At 40.2% G+C, this 15,469-nt stretch overlaps 1 protein-coding gene across 1 annotated transcript in view; it reads left to right on the forward strand.

Moving 5' to 3' along the window:
- Positions 1-15,463, forward strand: part of STX6 (syntaxin 6) — a 17,657-nt gene extending 2,194 nt beyond the window's left edge. Inside the window, exons 3-10 of the mRNA XM_025206186.1 lie at positions 97-183; positions 1,608-1,777; positions 2,714-2,808; positions 5,153-5,215; positions 6,220-6,342; positions 8,287-8,393; positions 10,673-10,767; positions 13,504-15,463. Coding sequence (XP_025061971.1) covers positions 97-183; positions 1,608-1,777; positions 2,714-2,808; positions 5,153-5,215; positions 6,220-6,342; positions 8,287-8,393; positions 10,673-10,767; positions 13,504-13,580 — 817 coding nt within the window. The 3' untranslated portion in view covers positions 13,581-15,463. The remainder of the gene's footprint in view (positions 1-96; positions 184-1,607; positions 1,778-2,713; positions 2,809-5,152; positions 5,216-6,219; positions 6,343-8,286; positions 8,394-10,672; positions 10,768-13,503) is intronic.
- Positions 15,464-15,469: the final 6 nt, after the last annotated feature.

The following is a 15,469-nucleotide window of genomic DNA, read 5'->3' on the forward strand; positions in this document are numbered from 1 at the left end:
GGCTGGAGCAGCTCCCACCCGGCCGCGCTCCCCGTGCCGGGCTGCAGCCGGCTCCATGGTGTCCCTAAGGGAGTGGGAGTGACAGAGCGGGCCCAGGTACCGAGTCCCCGTCCTCCGATGCTGCCTGGAAGGGGCTGGCCAGGAGCCGGCCTGCCGTGAGCTGGGGCAGGGTTGGACGGCCTGGTGAGGTCCCTCCAGCTCTTAATTTCCTAGGATCCTAAGAACAACCTCGCTGTATTTTCTGCTCTCGTGTAGTTTGAGAAGCACCGACAAAGAGGAGGGAGGAAAGACAACATTGCACAGGAAACAAGACCTGCCCTTGACAGAAAACTGAGGGCTTCAGGCTGGGGTACCCCAAAGCGGGACACAGTCCTTCTAACAGGCCCACGTTCATCCCCTTCATGGCCACAAGCTGAGGACACAGTTGATCAACTCTAAGCTTTTATTAGTGAAGTCCAACCCCTATCTGTCAAAGAACAGAAGTCCCCACATCTTTGAACAGATCTGCACGTTATGTGCAACCCTTAAACGTGGGGCAAGCTTTTTACAGCTGATCATAAGACCTGAAAAGCTTGCTAACATGCCTCTTGTGTATAAGTGTCACATCCCAACTTTCCATTCATTTGAAAGGATATTCCCTGGGAATAAGACAGCAGTATTTACTTATGCAGATAATCATATGTTTATGGGTAGATATTTGCTATTTGCCCTCTGATCCCAGAGAATAACTATAATGTTCAGTGCTTTCAGCAGCATGCATTCCCATGCTAACATCTGAAACACTTTTCTATGACACTTGGTGGAGCAGTAAAGCAGTTGAGTTTATTAAGCAAACATAGCTCAATAAGTACTGTAAATTACAAAAAAGAAAAATGAAATAAGCAGATCCAAGCTGGACACAGTTGGTTCATGCAGAAATTCTGTAGGGACAGTTCCTGCAATTCTTATGGTCCATGATTAGGAAGTAGCAACATATTGTTGTAGTGGAGAACGTGCATAGGAAATTACAGTATGAAACATGCCAGGATTGCCCTAGTCCTTGTTGGTTCTGGAATGAAAGATGCTATAGAAATGCAAAATGTCTGTTTGTTAAAGAGTAGCGTGGGTTCCTCCATCCACAGAAGAGTACTGAAAAAGCAGTGCAATTGTCTGGGAAATGTTAAAGTTATCTCTTTAATAACAGCAATAGGTGAAGGAGGTAGAGCCTTTCCATAACTGTCACTGCCTTTCTGTTATGAAATTCTGTCACAGTTTCTATTGGGGTAGAAGACAAGACAAGATACTGATTATCTAGTAACCAGTGTTTGTGGGGAATCCTGCCTTGAGCAAGGGATTGGACTAGATGACCCTTGAGGTCCCTTCCAACCCAACTTTTCTCTGCTTATGTGATTAGTTTAAAGAGAAAATCAAGCAGGTTGAAAGGAGGATGCTTGAGAGGAGGTCATTAATGCAAATAACTTTAAAGCCAAAACAGTGAAAAACACCACTTGTCTACATGGAGAATCAGTCTGTTACAGCAGTAGTGGAATTATTCTGTTAGAGCTGTACTACAATGTTTTTCTGTGTAGTCGAGTCATTAGTATTTTTGTTAATCATCTTGATTTCAGGGAGGTCCAAAAAGCAGTGAATACTGCTCAGGGGTTGTTTCAGAGATGGACGGAGCTCCTGCAAGACCCTTCTATAGCCACAAGAGAAGAAATTGACTGGACAACTAATGAGCTCAGGAACAACCTGCGGAGCATTGAATGGGACCTGGAAGACTTGGATGAAACTATTAATATCCTTTATATGGACCTGTTACAGTTTAGATACGGCCTTGTGTTATTTCTACCTGAAGGATGAGGCTGGCTTTTAAAGAGTAATTCAGTTTCTTGGAAAATATGCGTTGTGTGCTATAAAGTTCTTTCAGAAGCTGCTGTTTTCATAAGATATCATTGTATGGTTTAGACCAGAATTATTCAACCTATGGATTGTGACCCAAAATAATATATGAAAGGGTTTCAAACAAAAATGGATCAACAAACTTTAAAAATGGATTATCCTTTAAAGGAGAACAACTTGGGAAATGGTGGCTTTTCCCTTGCAAGCTGGCAGAGTTCCAGCCTGTGAGGGGCTGCATGGGCCCTCCCCTGCCCCACACACTGGGGGCTGGAACGGCAGGGCATTCGGTCAGGATTGAGGGGCACTGGGTTGGGACTGGCCATCAATGTTTACAAATGGGTCCTAGTGCAAAAAAGGTTCAGAACCACTGATTTAGACAGTGGAGTCAGTGACATGCCAGCTTTTCCTTAAAGTAACCTTTTTTTTTATATCTCCTCTCTCCTTCTTGATCAGTAACATATAGTTAAAAGTAAGATGCCCTGTTCTAAAAGGCTCCTTCTGTGGGATGAATTTTAACTGGAGGCAGTCAGTCCTCTGTTACACTGAGCTCCAGAAAAGAGAGTTGAAAAAGGATTAAAATTAACAATTTCTGATAGTGCTATGCTGTGCCAGTCAGGTAAGCCAAAAAATTCCAGCGGGCTCTTTACATTGGTACACAATGGCAGGATGCAAGGACTGTTAAGCATCAGATGCATGATTTTCCTAACTAACCAAATCTTGGTCCAGTTAACTTTATTAATTATAGCACTTAGGTAGTACCTTTCAGGTAGCCAGGATATTTGCCTGAATGCTGACTACTGGTTCAGTAGTGTTTCCTTGACTTGTCATTAACGCATTGTTGAAGCAAATCCTCGGAAATTCAACCTTGATGCAACAGAGCTGGGTATAAGGAAAGCTTTCATCACAAGCACACGGCAGGTGGTCCGGGTAAGAGACTTGGGCTTACTATTTGGAAGGCAGCATCTACAGTAACGCAGTCCATAGTTTAGTCTAGTATCATAGATCATTCTCTGCCTTTTTCCACCGTAATCCCTGTCATAGGGATTCCTTAACTGTTCCATGGCGCACTTATTTGCAGCTTGCTAAGAGACTGGTTGCATGTTATTGTTGGCTTTCTTCACTTCCAGTCGCTTCAAGGGTCTAAACCAGGGGTAGGCAAAATGCGGCCCGGGGGCCAGATGTGGCCTGCCAGGCCATTCTGTCCAGCCCACGGGGCCACTAAAAAATTTAGAAAATTAATATTTTTCTGTCCCTGGCTGCCTGTCATGCAGCCCTCGATGGCTTGCCAAAACTCAGTAAGCGGCCCTCCACCCAAAATAATTGCCCGCCCCTGGTCTAAACTTACAATGAAGTGCTTGAATACTGAAAGAAGTATAGATGAAGAACAAACATAACTGCCTTTACTACCCTAAGGAGAGGAAACAAGATCTTGCTTTGAACATTAAGAGAAACATGCACCATGCAATTGTTATATTTGAATTGCAACCTTCTTCAGACTCAAAACCAGCTTTCATTAAACTGTTCAAAGGCACTTCTTGCTATTTACATGACAATATCAACTTCCTGCCCTCAGGTGTTCAATAAAAAGTCATTAGTTTTATTTTTAACTTGGTGAAGGTGAGAGAAAAAGGGTGGTAGGGGTGGGTTGGGTGGGAAGAGAGTGTGTTATTTAAGAATCTGAACAAAAAATAAGCTGTTTCTAAATATCACCTTTTGAGCACAGAAAACTTGGAAAATTTTGATCTACAAGGTGACAGTTTCAGAAAGTTTTAAAGTGAAAGCCAGGTTGGGATAGAAATACTTTCAGTCCTAACTATAGTGTAAGTACTGTAATTTTGAGGAAAAGGTCAGATACTTATGCCTAAATGGGTAAGAAGAATTCATGTGATGGAGGAAGATTTTAACAAGCTGAAGGTAATCAAAGTGAAGGAAACTGCTGTAGTGTTCACCAGCATGGTCACGTAACTAAATGCCAAGTTAACTTAAATTTTTGAACTTAAATTTTTTTTTCCTCCTGGGTTCAGTATTTCAACTCAGTTTTTGCTTGTTTTGACATGATTCTTGGTTGATAGTCAAATACTACTTTGCTTTTCTTTCTAGTTGAGAGCAGAATTCTTTTCCTATTTGCAGTGTTCTGGCCTAGCTATAATCCGTAAGGTTAGCAGCCTGCTGTCTAGGGAACTAATCCTGAAACTGTGCCAACCAAGGTAACAGACACATGCTTGTGTGGATGCCTCTGAATAGTCTTCTTACCTTATGAGCAGATCAGCATGCCTACAATATGCTTCTCTTGTCCAGATTGCAATCTGTTGACACTAACATGAAAATAACCAGGTCAAGGACATTTCCAAACATAAGTGGAATACATAACTTGAGCAATGTCTGATTTTTAATGTTAATTAAGCATTTTAATTTACATAGTTGACTTATACAGCTCTAGTATTTCTAATACTTACTGGAATGTTTTTGGGTTGTTTTTTTTTTTTACTTCTGAAAGTAATTCTTTTGGGTGGTTCCAGTGCTTTTGAAGTAACTTTACTACCTGGCTCTGATAAATCACGGTCTGAAACAAGAACACACCTAATTCTTCTGGTAACATCAGGTCTTTGTGCCAGTGTATAATGATATCATCTTATTTAAACCATTATATATGCATGGTAGAATTACTCTCTCAATGTTGACTGCTCTGAATATGTAACTTCTGCATTTGTTTATAATCTGATTTCATCTAAAGACCTCAGAGTGCTTTGTCAGCATCAGTTTAAAAAGCCAGTATGCACTCCAACCCCACAGCATAGTAAATGTATTTATGCCTGTTTTGTAGTAAAGAAACGGGCACCAACGTTGGCTTGTCAGAGGCACAATAATCATAGGCAATTGGGACTAAATTGGAGTTCCAAAAGTCGAGCCTTAATATCCTAATTTTTTTTCCCCTTCACTCCATTTATGGAAATAATACCATTTTCATCATTTTCACTTGAGGCAGTGGAGATTATGGAGAGGCACAACTGGCAGTAAATAACTAATATATGCCATTACAAGTGTTTGTAGGGTTCATTAACACCTTCTCTAGCAAGAATGCAACTGTGAATTGTAACAGTACTCTCAGAGTTCCTTCTAGGCTCTTCAGAATGTGTATGTTTGTAAGCAAATGGCTCGTTGGTTCTCCATAAAACTTGTCAAGCAGTGTTATGTACAATTTTGCTAGCTTGATAAAATGTTGGCTATTTTAAATTTGATATTCACATACCTTTTTTCCTTAAATAAACAGGAAATGAAGGATCAGATGTCAAATTCATCTGTGCAAGCATTGGCTGAAAGAAAAAACAGGCAGGTGAGAATTAGTAGCAGGCTGTCTGCTAAAGGATTTTTCAAGATACCTGTGATAGTAGTAGTAGGATTTATCAATTATAGCCGCTACTGAATTAAGCTATGCATTAAATGAAAGTACACCTAAGTTGTTAAGGGACCTCATGTATGCTAAAGTAGAGTTAAGTCTCTACTTGAGTAGTATAATGCATATAAGTAATATAATGCATAGCTTATATTAGTATTAAGTTGAGTGCTTATTTAAACATCCCATATGCCATGCTGTTCTAACATGGAACCCTCTGTCCAGCAGAAGCAATTGTAGCATTTGTCTTAAAATGGTGTCATATGCAAACTGAGAAGGTGTCTGGTTTGCTGCAATCTCTTGGCATTGTAGCCAGTGAGAATACTTGTTCTGACAGGCACAGTTGCTTAGATTCTTTAGAAGCGTAACAAAATATTATAAGGTATTACTCTCTGTCTTTTTCAAAACTGCTTACACACGTCAGTCAATTTTGCATTGTCCTTAGAGAAGAGGGAAGTATCTCTGTTTCTCAGAGGAGGGATCTGAGGCAGGAGAGGTTCCATAGTTTATCCTTCCATGCAGTGGTGGGTCCCAAGTCCTGGGCTGTCATTGCAGCATTCCTGACTCAGTGCCACATTTTGCTATGTTGATATAGTTGGATAGATGTGGTTGTCTCATAGTAAGTAGTTGGACATGAATTAATATTAGAAGGGTGGTTATCAAGTTCTCTTTGCTTGTAAGGACATGACTTACACCAACCTCCAACTGACAGGAGAGAGAGAAGGAGTTGCAGAGTTGACTTCTAGAGCTGCCTCTAGTGAAATGTCTGCATGCATAAATCACTTCATACAGCAGATGCACAGCTGAACCTTCAGCAGATTTATTACTGGTGTCAGAATTAACTGAAATTTTGGAAGTCTGGTAAGGAGGAGGGCAGCTCTAATCCTTAAATCTGTTATACAATAATGAAGTATCTTGTTTATGATCCTTATGTGTCTTCATAGGCACTCCTGGGAGAAAGTACAAGTCAGAGCTGGAGCTCTGGATCAGATAAATATGGTCGTTTGGATCGAGAGCAGCAATTAGCAAACTCGCACTTCATTGAGGAGCAGCAGGCTCAACAGCAGGTACAGTACTTCCTGTAGTCTGGATCCCCTGCTGACTGAATGTAAAGAAGGTGGCAGGGCTAGCAGCAATAGCCAAAAGCTAAGGTAGGAGCTACCTTCAGTGCTCTGAGTTGAGGCTCCACTTTTCAAGCTAGCTTGCCTAGAACCTGTCATAAACTCATGCTTTAAGTGCTTATCTACTTGATACATTTTTTTTGTACTGGTATTTTAAAACTTGGGGTTTGAGTGGGCAACCTTGTGCTAAAGGGAGCTAAGGTATAATCTAGAAACTATAGCACATGAGCACAAAAATTGTTGAAATCCGTAAGCATAAAAACATTGCGAGGGGAATTCCAGATTTTTCCCTTCCCACTTGAAAAAGCTAACTGACCTTTCATTCATCAGATCCCTAGATTCATTTGATTTTATTTTTATTTCTTTTGCAACATTGGCTTTTCTTTTGTATGTTTTAGTAAAGATAAAGACTTATTTCTTCTCTCTAATTTCTTTGCACCAACTAGTGTTGCACCTTATATTAATTCAAGCTTAACCTTAGTCTCTCTTTACTTTTGTATTTATTATGTTTTTAGCTCACTAAAAAAAGTGTTGGAGGCAAAGGGGTAAGGGGAGGGAGATTTTGAATTGTCATCTAAAATCAGGCAGGCTTAGGCTTATTGTGATTTTTCTACAATAGAGACGTGCAGTCAGAAATCCACTGGTGAGTGTTAAAGCTTTGATCCAGACAACTCAATATCTCTCATAAGTCTGGCTGCTGTTTTGAGCACAAAACCCTGAATTAGGTGAGGACTCAGTAGAGGTCATAGCTCATGTGCTTTTCTTGCTTGACCATAAGTTATATAGCACACACCAGTTTAATAGTTGCATGTGTCTTCATCAAAATGGATTAAACAGGCTGTTTGTAAGAGTTGCATATGCCTCTCTCTTTCTTTTGACAATGCGTTTGATACAATAGAAAATCTGAATCATCAGCTCTGCTGGGATCCATTGTGAGCTGGTTTACGTGGACTGTTTGAATCTCATTTAGAGAATAGCCTGGACAGCGTCCAAGTGTACATGTACATACAGCAGTCTATCCAAGCATAGGCACTTAAAAGAAATACTTTCTAGTGGTAGCAAATGTTGCATTAAAGCTTCTCTTGAAAAACCAACTTTTCTGGTTGTTGAGTAATCCCAACTGCATACCTATCCTTAGCTAGTGACCTAATAAAGAACAGTTGATTTGGGAGGAGGGAACTAAGGTAAATCCAGAACTTAGTGTGGCTATGGACTGAAAGTGATTAATACAGCATCTTCTTCAGCAATAGACCTTTTTCTTTGGTGTATTTAGAGTCATATGTGTTTGTTGTAAGCGATGGAAGCTTTTATGGCCTTTTTTACTTATGTTAGCACTGCAGAGCCAGCATAGCTGAGAGGTATCTGGGTTCTGTTCCATGATGTGCACCTCAGCATTTCTCCAGAATTCTAGTCATGCCCACTGAAAGCAGTAGAGTTGCACAGGTGTCAGTGAGGGTCTGCTGAAGCCTACAGAACTTTCCTGCTAGTGGTGCACAAAAATAAACCTACCTTGACTGAGCCCACCTTGAGTGTAGGCCTAAGAGGAAGAAAAGATGGATGGTATCTGCTACCACTGTTGGAGACAAGGTGCTGGGCTAGATGGGTCTTTGTCTGATCCATTACAACAGTTCTTATATTTGTTTTGTAAAGTGAGAACACATAATAGAGACTTCCTAAGACACCATAAAAAATCCTGTAAACCTTTTGCAGTTGTTTTTTTTAGAGCAGAGCCACTGTGAGCATGTCAGGATTGCTCTTGGAAGCTCAGGCATTCTGTCTCTAAACTCTGCTTTTTGAAGCTGGCAGGAGAGCAGGCATCTGTCTGTGCATTGGGCTCTGAACTGGTCACACACAGGTTTTTAATTGCTTGTTTCCATTCTTTGGCATCAGTTGATTGTGGAGCAGCAGGATGAGCAGTTGGAGCTGGTCTCTGGCAGCATTGGGGTGCTGAAGAACATGTCTCAGCGCATTGGTGGGGAGCTGGAGGAACAAGCAGTGTAAGTGCTGAGAAACAAAGCTGAAGGAGTTTTTGGAAATATGATGTTATAATCATCCGATTAGCTATGTTGCTCTTCCTTCTCAGGGTTTCACCAAGTGTACATCTGCAGGGGGTTAAGTGTCGGGTGTTTACCTCGCTAGAAGCAGAACTCCATACTTCACTCTCAGATCAGGACCTGGCTTAGAGTCCATGGAGTGACACGTGACTTCTAACCACAATTGAACCCTTCAAGGGATGCTTTTAGGAGCCGCAAACAAATAGAACATTGAATCCTTTATACATACTTTCACCCAAAAGTTACACAGTATGCAATACCAGGATATAAGAAATCCCACATGTTCCCTTAGCTAAGCCTAACACCTCTGTCCATAGCTTAAGTAAGCTTGGCTCATTCATCATTTGAATTGGGAGAGATGACATGCTCCTTCTTCTACTCTTGCAGAAACTCAGGTTTTCCCTGAACACCCTGGGCACCCTGTCCTACCTCACCCAAATCCCCTACTCTTTTTAAACAGTCTTTGAAATTTTAGGTCTCCTTTGATTTCAGACTTAGTCTTGGGGAGAGTACTAGTCCAGAGGCAGCCAGCCATTGTTAGCTTAATTACCTTGAGGCTGACTGTTACCTGTCAGTTTTACTTTCTCTGCTCTGTTTTTAACCCCTTTAAGTCATACTCTGTACTCTCAAGCAGTAGTACACAATTGAAGAGGGATACTGTCAAACATAATTAAACACCACCTTTGATTACTTCTTTGCAGGTCAACATGTCTGGGGTAACATTAATCTGTAATTATGTCACTGACCAGTAGAGAGGAAAAACTATGCATCACTGGTGAATGTGGTTTTGGAACAGGCAGTCCAAACAGCAACACAACTCTTATTCATAGTTGGGGCTAAAAATAAGTGTCAACCACACAAACAGTTAAAGGGTAGCTTACTGCAGTAATTTTCATCCATATATTTACATATAAATTAGATGTCTTATTTCCCAGTCTGTGTTCTTTGCGATGATATAGTAAAGCAAAGTGTCTTGTTACGTTGGACAGTTTTCCAATTGCAGTGAGACTTTTTCAAAACTGTGGTTTATGTTTAAACACTCCCCATCTTGGGAACATTGGGAGGGAGGGAGTGTCCTGGATTATAAAGTATGGTGGTTTCTTTAATGCATTCAGAGAACTCCAGTATGATTTTCATGTGGAATCTCTCGCTGTGTTTGTGCTGTTGCACGGAACACAAATACACAGTGTTTTCATAACTTTTAGTTGTATCATCAATAAGGAAAAGTGTGCAAATGAGGAAGAGCTGTGTTGGCTTGTGTTCCGTTAAAAAAAAAAAAAAGTAGCTGACAAAATGGCAAGCAGGATGTCAGAAGAAATTTTTATAAGCAATAGGATTTTGCAAGCAGCAAAAAGTGTGAGGTAGATAGAGTGAAAAGGATTGAAATCCTCTTTGAACTGTAAAATATGAACTTTCATTTCTACCCTGGAGAACTTTTTCAATCTTTTCATCTATGTCTGAAGGAGGGTTTTTTTTGCCCGAAAACTTGCAATTAAATTTTTTTTTTGCAAAAATCTAGTTGGTCTAATAAAAGATATCACCAGTACCACAAGTTCTGATTCTTTTTGCCTCTAGACCAATATGGCTACAACTTGGATACCTGAAGTCCTCTTTTAAATTGTCAAGGAAGCTTTAAAATATCTGCCTTTCAAGGTGTACTTTGTCTGACTGAATTTTTGTCAGTGATAAAAGGTTTTACGATCTGTTATTGTTGCTACATGGAAGAAGTGGATTAGTAATTTGTGAAATTAAAAACCCTCTCACAAACCATTCCAAATTACATGCTCTCCTGATATGCTACTGACATGAAGCTTTTGGCTTCAGTGCCACAGTCTTTAATAGTAAAACTGATTGAGGTTCAAATATCATTTAAGTCTAAACATGTTCTACTAATTTTGGATTATAAACTTTTTTCTTAATGTGAGTTAAAACCTGCTGCACAATTTAGAGATCACGATGTACAGGCAGGTCATGACTCCACACACAAGGGAAATCACTGTAACGCAATGAATCCTCATTTACCATCAAAATAAAACTGCTGATTGAGCAGTTTTTTGCTTTGATACCATCAAGAAACCATAAAACAGGCTTTACTTTGCCAAGGTGCTTGGGTTCTGTTTATGTATAGGCATTTAGCAGTTTTGTAAGCATGCTGAGAACTACTTGAGAGACCCCTCACTAGCTAATCTACTTGACACAGCTTACCTTTTCTCTGCCCTCAGGATGTTGGATGACTTCTCTCATGAGTTAGAAAGCACACACTCAAGGCTTGATAATGTTATGAAGAAGCTTGCAAAAGTCTCTCACATGACCAGCGGTAGGTACTGGAAATAAGATTTGTTTTTGTGCCTTTTTTTTTTTAAACAGGAAATTCAAGTTAAATTTATCTTAGGTCTGAAATGTGTTTGCTTTCTCACTTGGACCAATGGTTAGCATTCTATTGCATGTTTGATACAGAACATGGATGAAGCAGGTCCCAGACTGGGTAAATAGTTAAGGGAAAGCAGTGTTATATGGTTTGAGCCTAAAACCTGGCAAGATGTAGTTCATGCTGGGACTGTGTCCCTTTGGTATTTTATGTGGCGTTTGGGACTGTCTGCATGATAAAAGAATCTGCCTTATGGAGACTACAGCAAGCTTCTCTTTCATTATCCCATTCTACAGTTTTAATACATGTTTGCTAAGGATATAGCTAAAGTTATGTAATTTGAATTAAACAGTTACAATTCAGTGTAAACAAGTGATTTATTCTAAACCCACAGTAACGCTGGCCAAAACATGTTCCCTCTCTGTGACTTGGTTTTGAGCTTCCATTGTGGACCAAACCAAAAATCAAGCATGGCCCTTATCCAAACCTTCAACATTTGTGAACTCAAACTTAGCATTTGCCCTAGCCTTGGATGCTTCAGGCATTCACTCAGCTGGTAAGATTCTCACCCTGAATGACATGAATTGAGTGGCTTTAAAAAGCAGGAGCAGCTGAAAAAAGAAACCAAAAGTCAATATCAGGCATGTCTCTTGCCTTTGTCACAGTTTAGCAGAATAAAATAACATAAGCTTAGTTCAACTCATAGTTTTACACTTAGCACTAGAACATCCTGATAAATCAGCTCTTCCCATCAACTAAGTGATGAGAGGGTGCTGTCTGGTGGAGAGGTGCAGCTCATGTGAAAAGCTATTATAAGGCTCTCCACTGAACTTGGTAGGTCCCAGACCTGGCAGGATGCCGAGAGTGGCAACAACAGGAAGTATGGTTATATGGGCCGTCTTATGACTTTCAGGAAGTCTCAGTCATCAGTTGTTCCCATTAATAAGCTGTGTTCTTTAATTGCCTTCCAATATGTATTATCTTGCCTTCCTTGGGTTGCTTTGGTGTATCTTTAAAAGTAGTGGGTATATTACATGGGCCAAAAAGGAGAAAAGTACTACTGGCATGCCAGATTCAGATGCCAACTTATTTAATGAGGTGCTGCTTTGGAGGAGACTAGCAAAAGATCAGTACTTCCTGATCTTTCAAACAGGTATTATGGTATTCTACAGGTCACTGTCTGTTGATGGCAGTAAGCAGCACAGAGTCACAGGGTGAAAAGGCCCTCTACAAATAGCATCCAAAACCAAATGGTTAGATTAATTCAGCATTTGGTCCTGTTGGTGACCACTATATGCAGCTGGGAAATGACATAGGATTTTGGCAGTATAGACACTTGGCAAACATAAAACTGGGCTCACTTGTTCCTGCAAAGAGCATTGTAATTTTTTTTCAATTACTATGAAAGATTTGAGGCAAATTCAGAAAAGATGGCTTGTGTGTGATATAGCTTGCCACTAGATCACAAGGGGTCTAGTTTTAGCAAGTTTGAGATCTTTCTCCAGGATTGTAGCTTTGCTTTCTGAAATAACAGTGGAAACTATAGAATGCAGTGTAAGCAGGATTAGATGAGCAGCTAAAAATGACCATGTTCACCCTACAGCTTCCAGCACTGTAAGTACTGGTGGAATTGTACCAATAATAGGATCTTAGTCATTGCAAAAGTGGTAAGGGTGAACCCACCAACAGTAAAAGTTTTGCCTTCTGCCTTTTAAAAACACACCCCATAATAAAACCATTGCCTTGTATTCTAAGGTGGGCTTTAAGCCACCTGTGTCTCATCCTTTACCTACATATTCTGTTTATTTAAGGGCTTCTATACACAGTAGTGACTTCAGTGGCTGCAATTGTTTTAAAATAGGTAGCTCAGGAACTGGTAGCTGTTCAGCTGTGGTGACATTAAGCACAGTGTGGGTTAACCTGCGTGGGCTGAGAAATGGAATAAACTATCCAATTTAGCATTGAGCTGCTATGGCAGGACTGCTTCCAGTACCTAAACTAGCTTGGGCATCCCTACACTGGTTGCTTTTGTGACTAGTATGGACCTACTCTAAGACTCTGTCCCATTTTCGTCTAGTAACTGGGAAAGTCACAGCTCTGGTTTAATCTTCATACATAGTGATCATTTAGGGTTTTCCAGATCTTGCTTAAACTCTCTGGCAAAGAGGAAAGTTAGAAATGAGTATTGCTAATAGTTAGGGGAATGGTCTCTCTTCTTTCTTAAACAGGATTGAGGGGCTCTTGAGATCTTACAGAAGTAGTACAGATTTTACTTTCTTGCTGGCTAATACATCTCTAAAAGTTAGTTGCTCCCTTGCTTTGGCAGTAGGACCTCTTGTAAAAGCTTCCTAAAGCAGTACAGGGCACAGCATAGGTGACACAAAGTACTTAGCAGGTAGGAGATTTCTGACACCTGTCTTGTGTAATATGTTGGTGATGCCTTCATTATGGGTCATACCAATATTTCTGAGGAGAAAATCCAGTTCTTGGGTTTCTCCCAAGGAGTGTGTAGCTGAATTATGGCTAATGCATTTTAGAAATCTTTCATCAGACCTCAGGTCCTTTTTTGTTTTATGGCTTTCTTCTAGCTTGAATTGGGATTCTAGTAATGCAGTGGAAAACAACCTTTTTTCTGCCTCCTCATAAAAGGAGAAAACTAATGCATTTCCTCTTTTCTTCTTCCAGATCGACGGCAGTGGTGTGCTATTATCGTTCTCTTTGTCATCTTACTGGTGGTGCTTATCCTGTTTTTTGTGCTGTGATGGACTGACCTCTCTTGAACACTTTTTCCCCTCTTAAAAAAATGGGGAAATGAGACTCAGTTTCTGTTTCCGTCCACCCACAGAGATTACTGTCATGTGAACTTGCATCCGGATGCTACTGTTGTGTTCTGTGGACTAACACCTGTGGCCTGACTCTTGCAAGCCCCTTCATTGTCTCATTCTAAGCCTTCTTGACTTGCCTGAGGGGGAAGATGGAGGCCTAAAATTCTTCTGCACCTGAGAGATGCTGCTCTTTGGATAATAGGATCCCCATCCTGGATGCATGGGACTAGCTTTGGACTTTAGAATAAGGCGGTTTGGAAGGAGTTTACTGCTTAGTATTTCTCTCTGTTGCAGGTGTGAAGTTTGGAAGCCATCCTAAACTACCACATGCTCTTCCATCTCCTTATCAAATGCCATTCTCGTCAGGTTCAGAAATAGAATAATGGTTCCTTAGGAAGTTGTTTCATTGATTATGGAACCCATCACCAGCTAACTGTGAAGCACTTCCAAGCTAAGCAGTTGGTTAGTAGGAAGGAAGGAAGGCCCAGGAGTACCAATGTCAGTAAATGCATTCATTCTTATTCTATGTTCACACTGACACAGGGCCATTAAAAGATGTGCAGAGGTAGACTGCCTTCCCAGTGGTTCATATATACTTTGCTTCTGAAAATACTGTATTGGGAGCAGTAGGCTTTTGAGCATTAAGGAGTTACTGTTAGGGGAGCAGTGTCTTATAACTGCTGAAATGAAATCCAATGTGAATCAAGTCTATAATAAACAAGTTGGGGGACCAGTGCAGGCAAGGGCTACTGGCCCTGTACATTAGAGTGGTCTTCTATCAGTAAGATTAATGTGACTTCACACAGTGAAATCCATTGAACTCTAATATGCTAGGATGAATCTTGAGCAAAACATAAGCTTGCAAGACATCTCAGCGTCTTATACATGACATGTATGTGAACTCTACAAACATTGTATTGCTGTACCCGAGGCAGCTGCGGTTAAACTCCAGAGCTTTAACTTTCTGTTTTCATGCACTGCAAGCTAAAAGTTGGTAAATACACTCTAGTCTGCAGCTGAACTTTTTAAAAAGCTTTTTTCCCCTTTTCTTCTTTTAAATTTTCTTGGTTATACAAGCCTCTAAAAACTCATTGACTGATGCTGTTTTTGCCCTTGTATACCTGAGTAACTGCTTCCTTTAACAGCTGCTTTCCTTTCTGCAAATGATTCTCTTTTTCTTTTTTTAAACTCATGGTGTTTGAGAAATAAACTTCAAAGATTTTAAAAATTATTAGGGCCATGTTCTCTCCTTAAATGTGTGTCACTCCCCCCAAGTCAATTGTGTACACGTATCAGAGTAGATTATGGCCTGAATGTATGTTAACACCTACCTAAATAGAATGTCTTAAAACATTTATTGACTTGGTATATTTTGAGAGTTGTTGACACAAACCAAACGCCAGGAAATTCAAAAGTCAAGTCAGACTTTTGTTCAATATTCCCAGTCCTTTGTTAGCTTTGAATTGCTTACCAGTTTAGTCCCGTTTCATATAATTTTCTCACTTTATACTCAGTGAGTCACTTATTTAAAAATATGGGTGAATAGTAATACCAGAATTTTATCTAGAAATATTTGACCTGGCTTTTTTGGACAGAAATCCAAATAGCACTTTTGGGCTGTAAAACTGATTAAAGAAAAATAGGCGGGGGGGGGGAAGGATTAAGTTCCTTCTACCCCTTCTCAGACCTAAATTTCTCTAGAAATGATTAACACTATTGTTTGTTTGGTTCTTTTTTCTTTTTAAGCTGGGTGTGTGAATTAGTACCTATACACAATAGACTGGCAAAAATTTCATAGTGCTTCCAAAAAAACAGTGCCTCTTTCC

Source organism: Alligator sinensis, unplaced genomic scaffold, assembly GCF_000455745.1.
Source record: "Alligator sinensis unplaced genomic scaffold, ASM45574v1 scaffold471_2, whole genome shotgun sequence".
Taxonomy (NCBI): domain Eukaryota; kingdom Metazoa; phylum Chordata; order Crocodylia; family Alligatoridae; genus Alligator; species Alligator sinensis.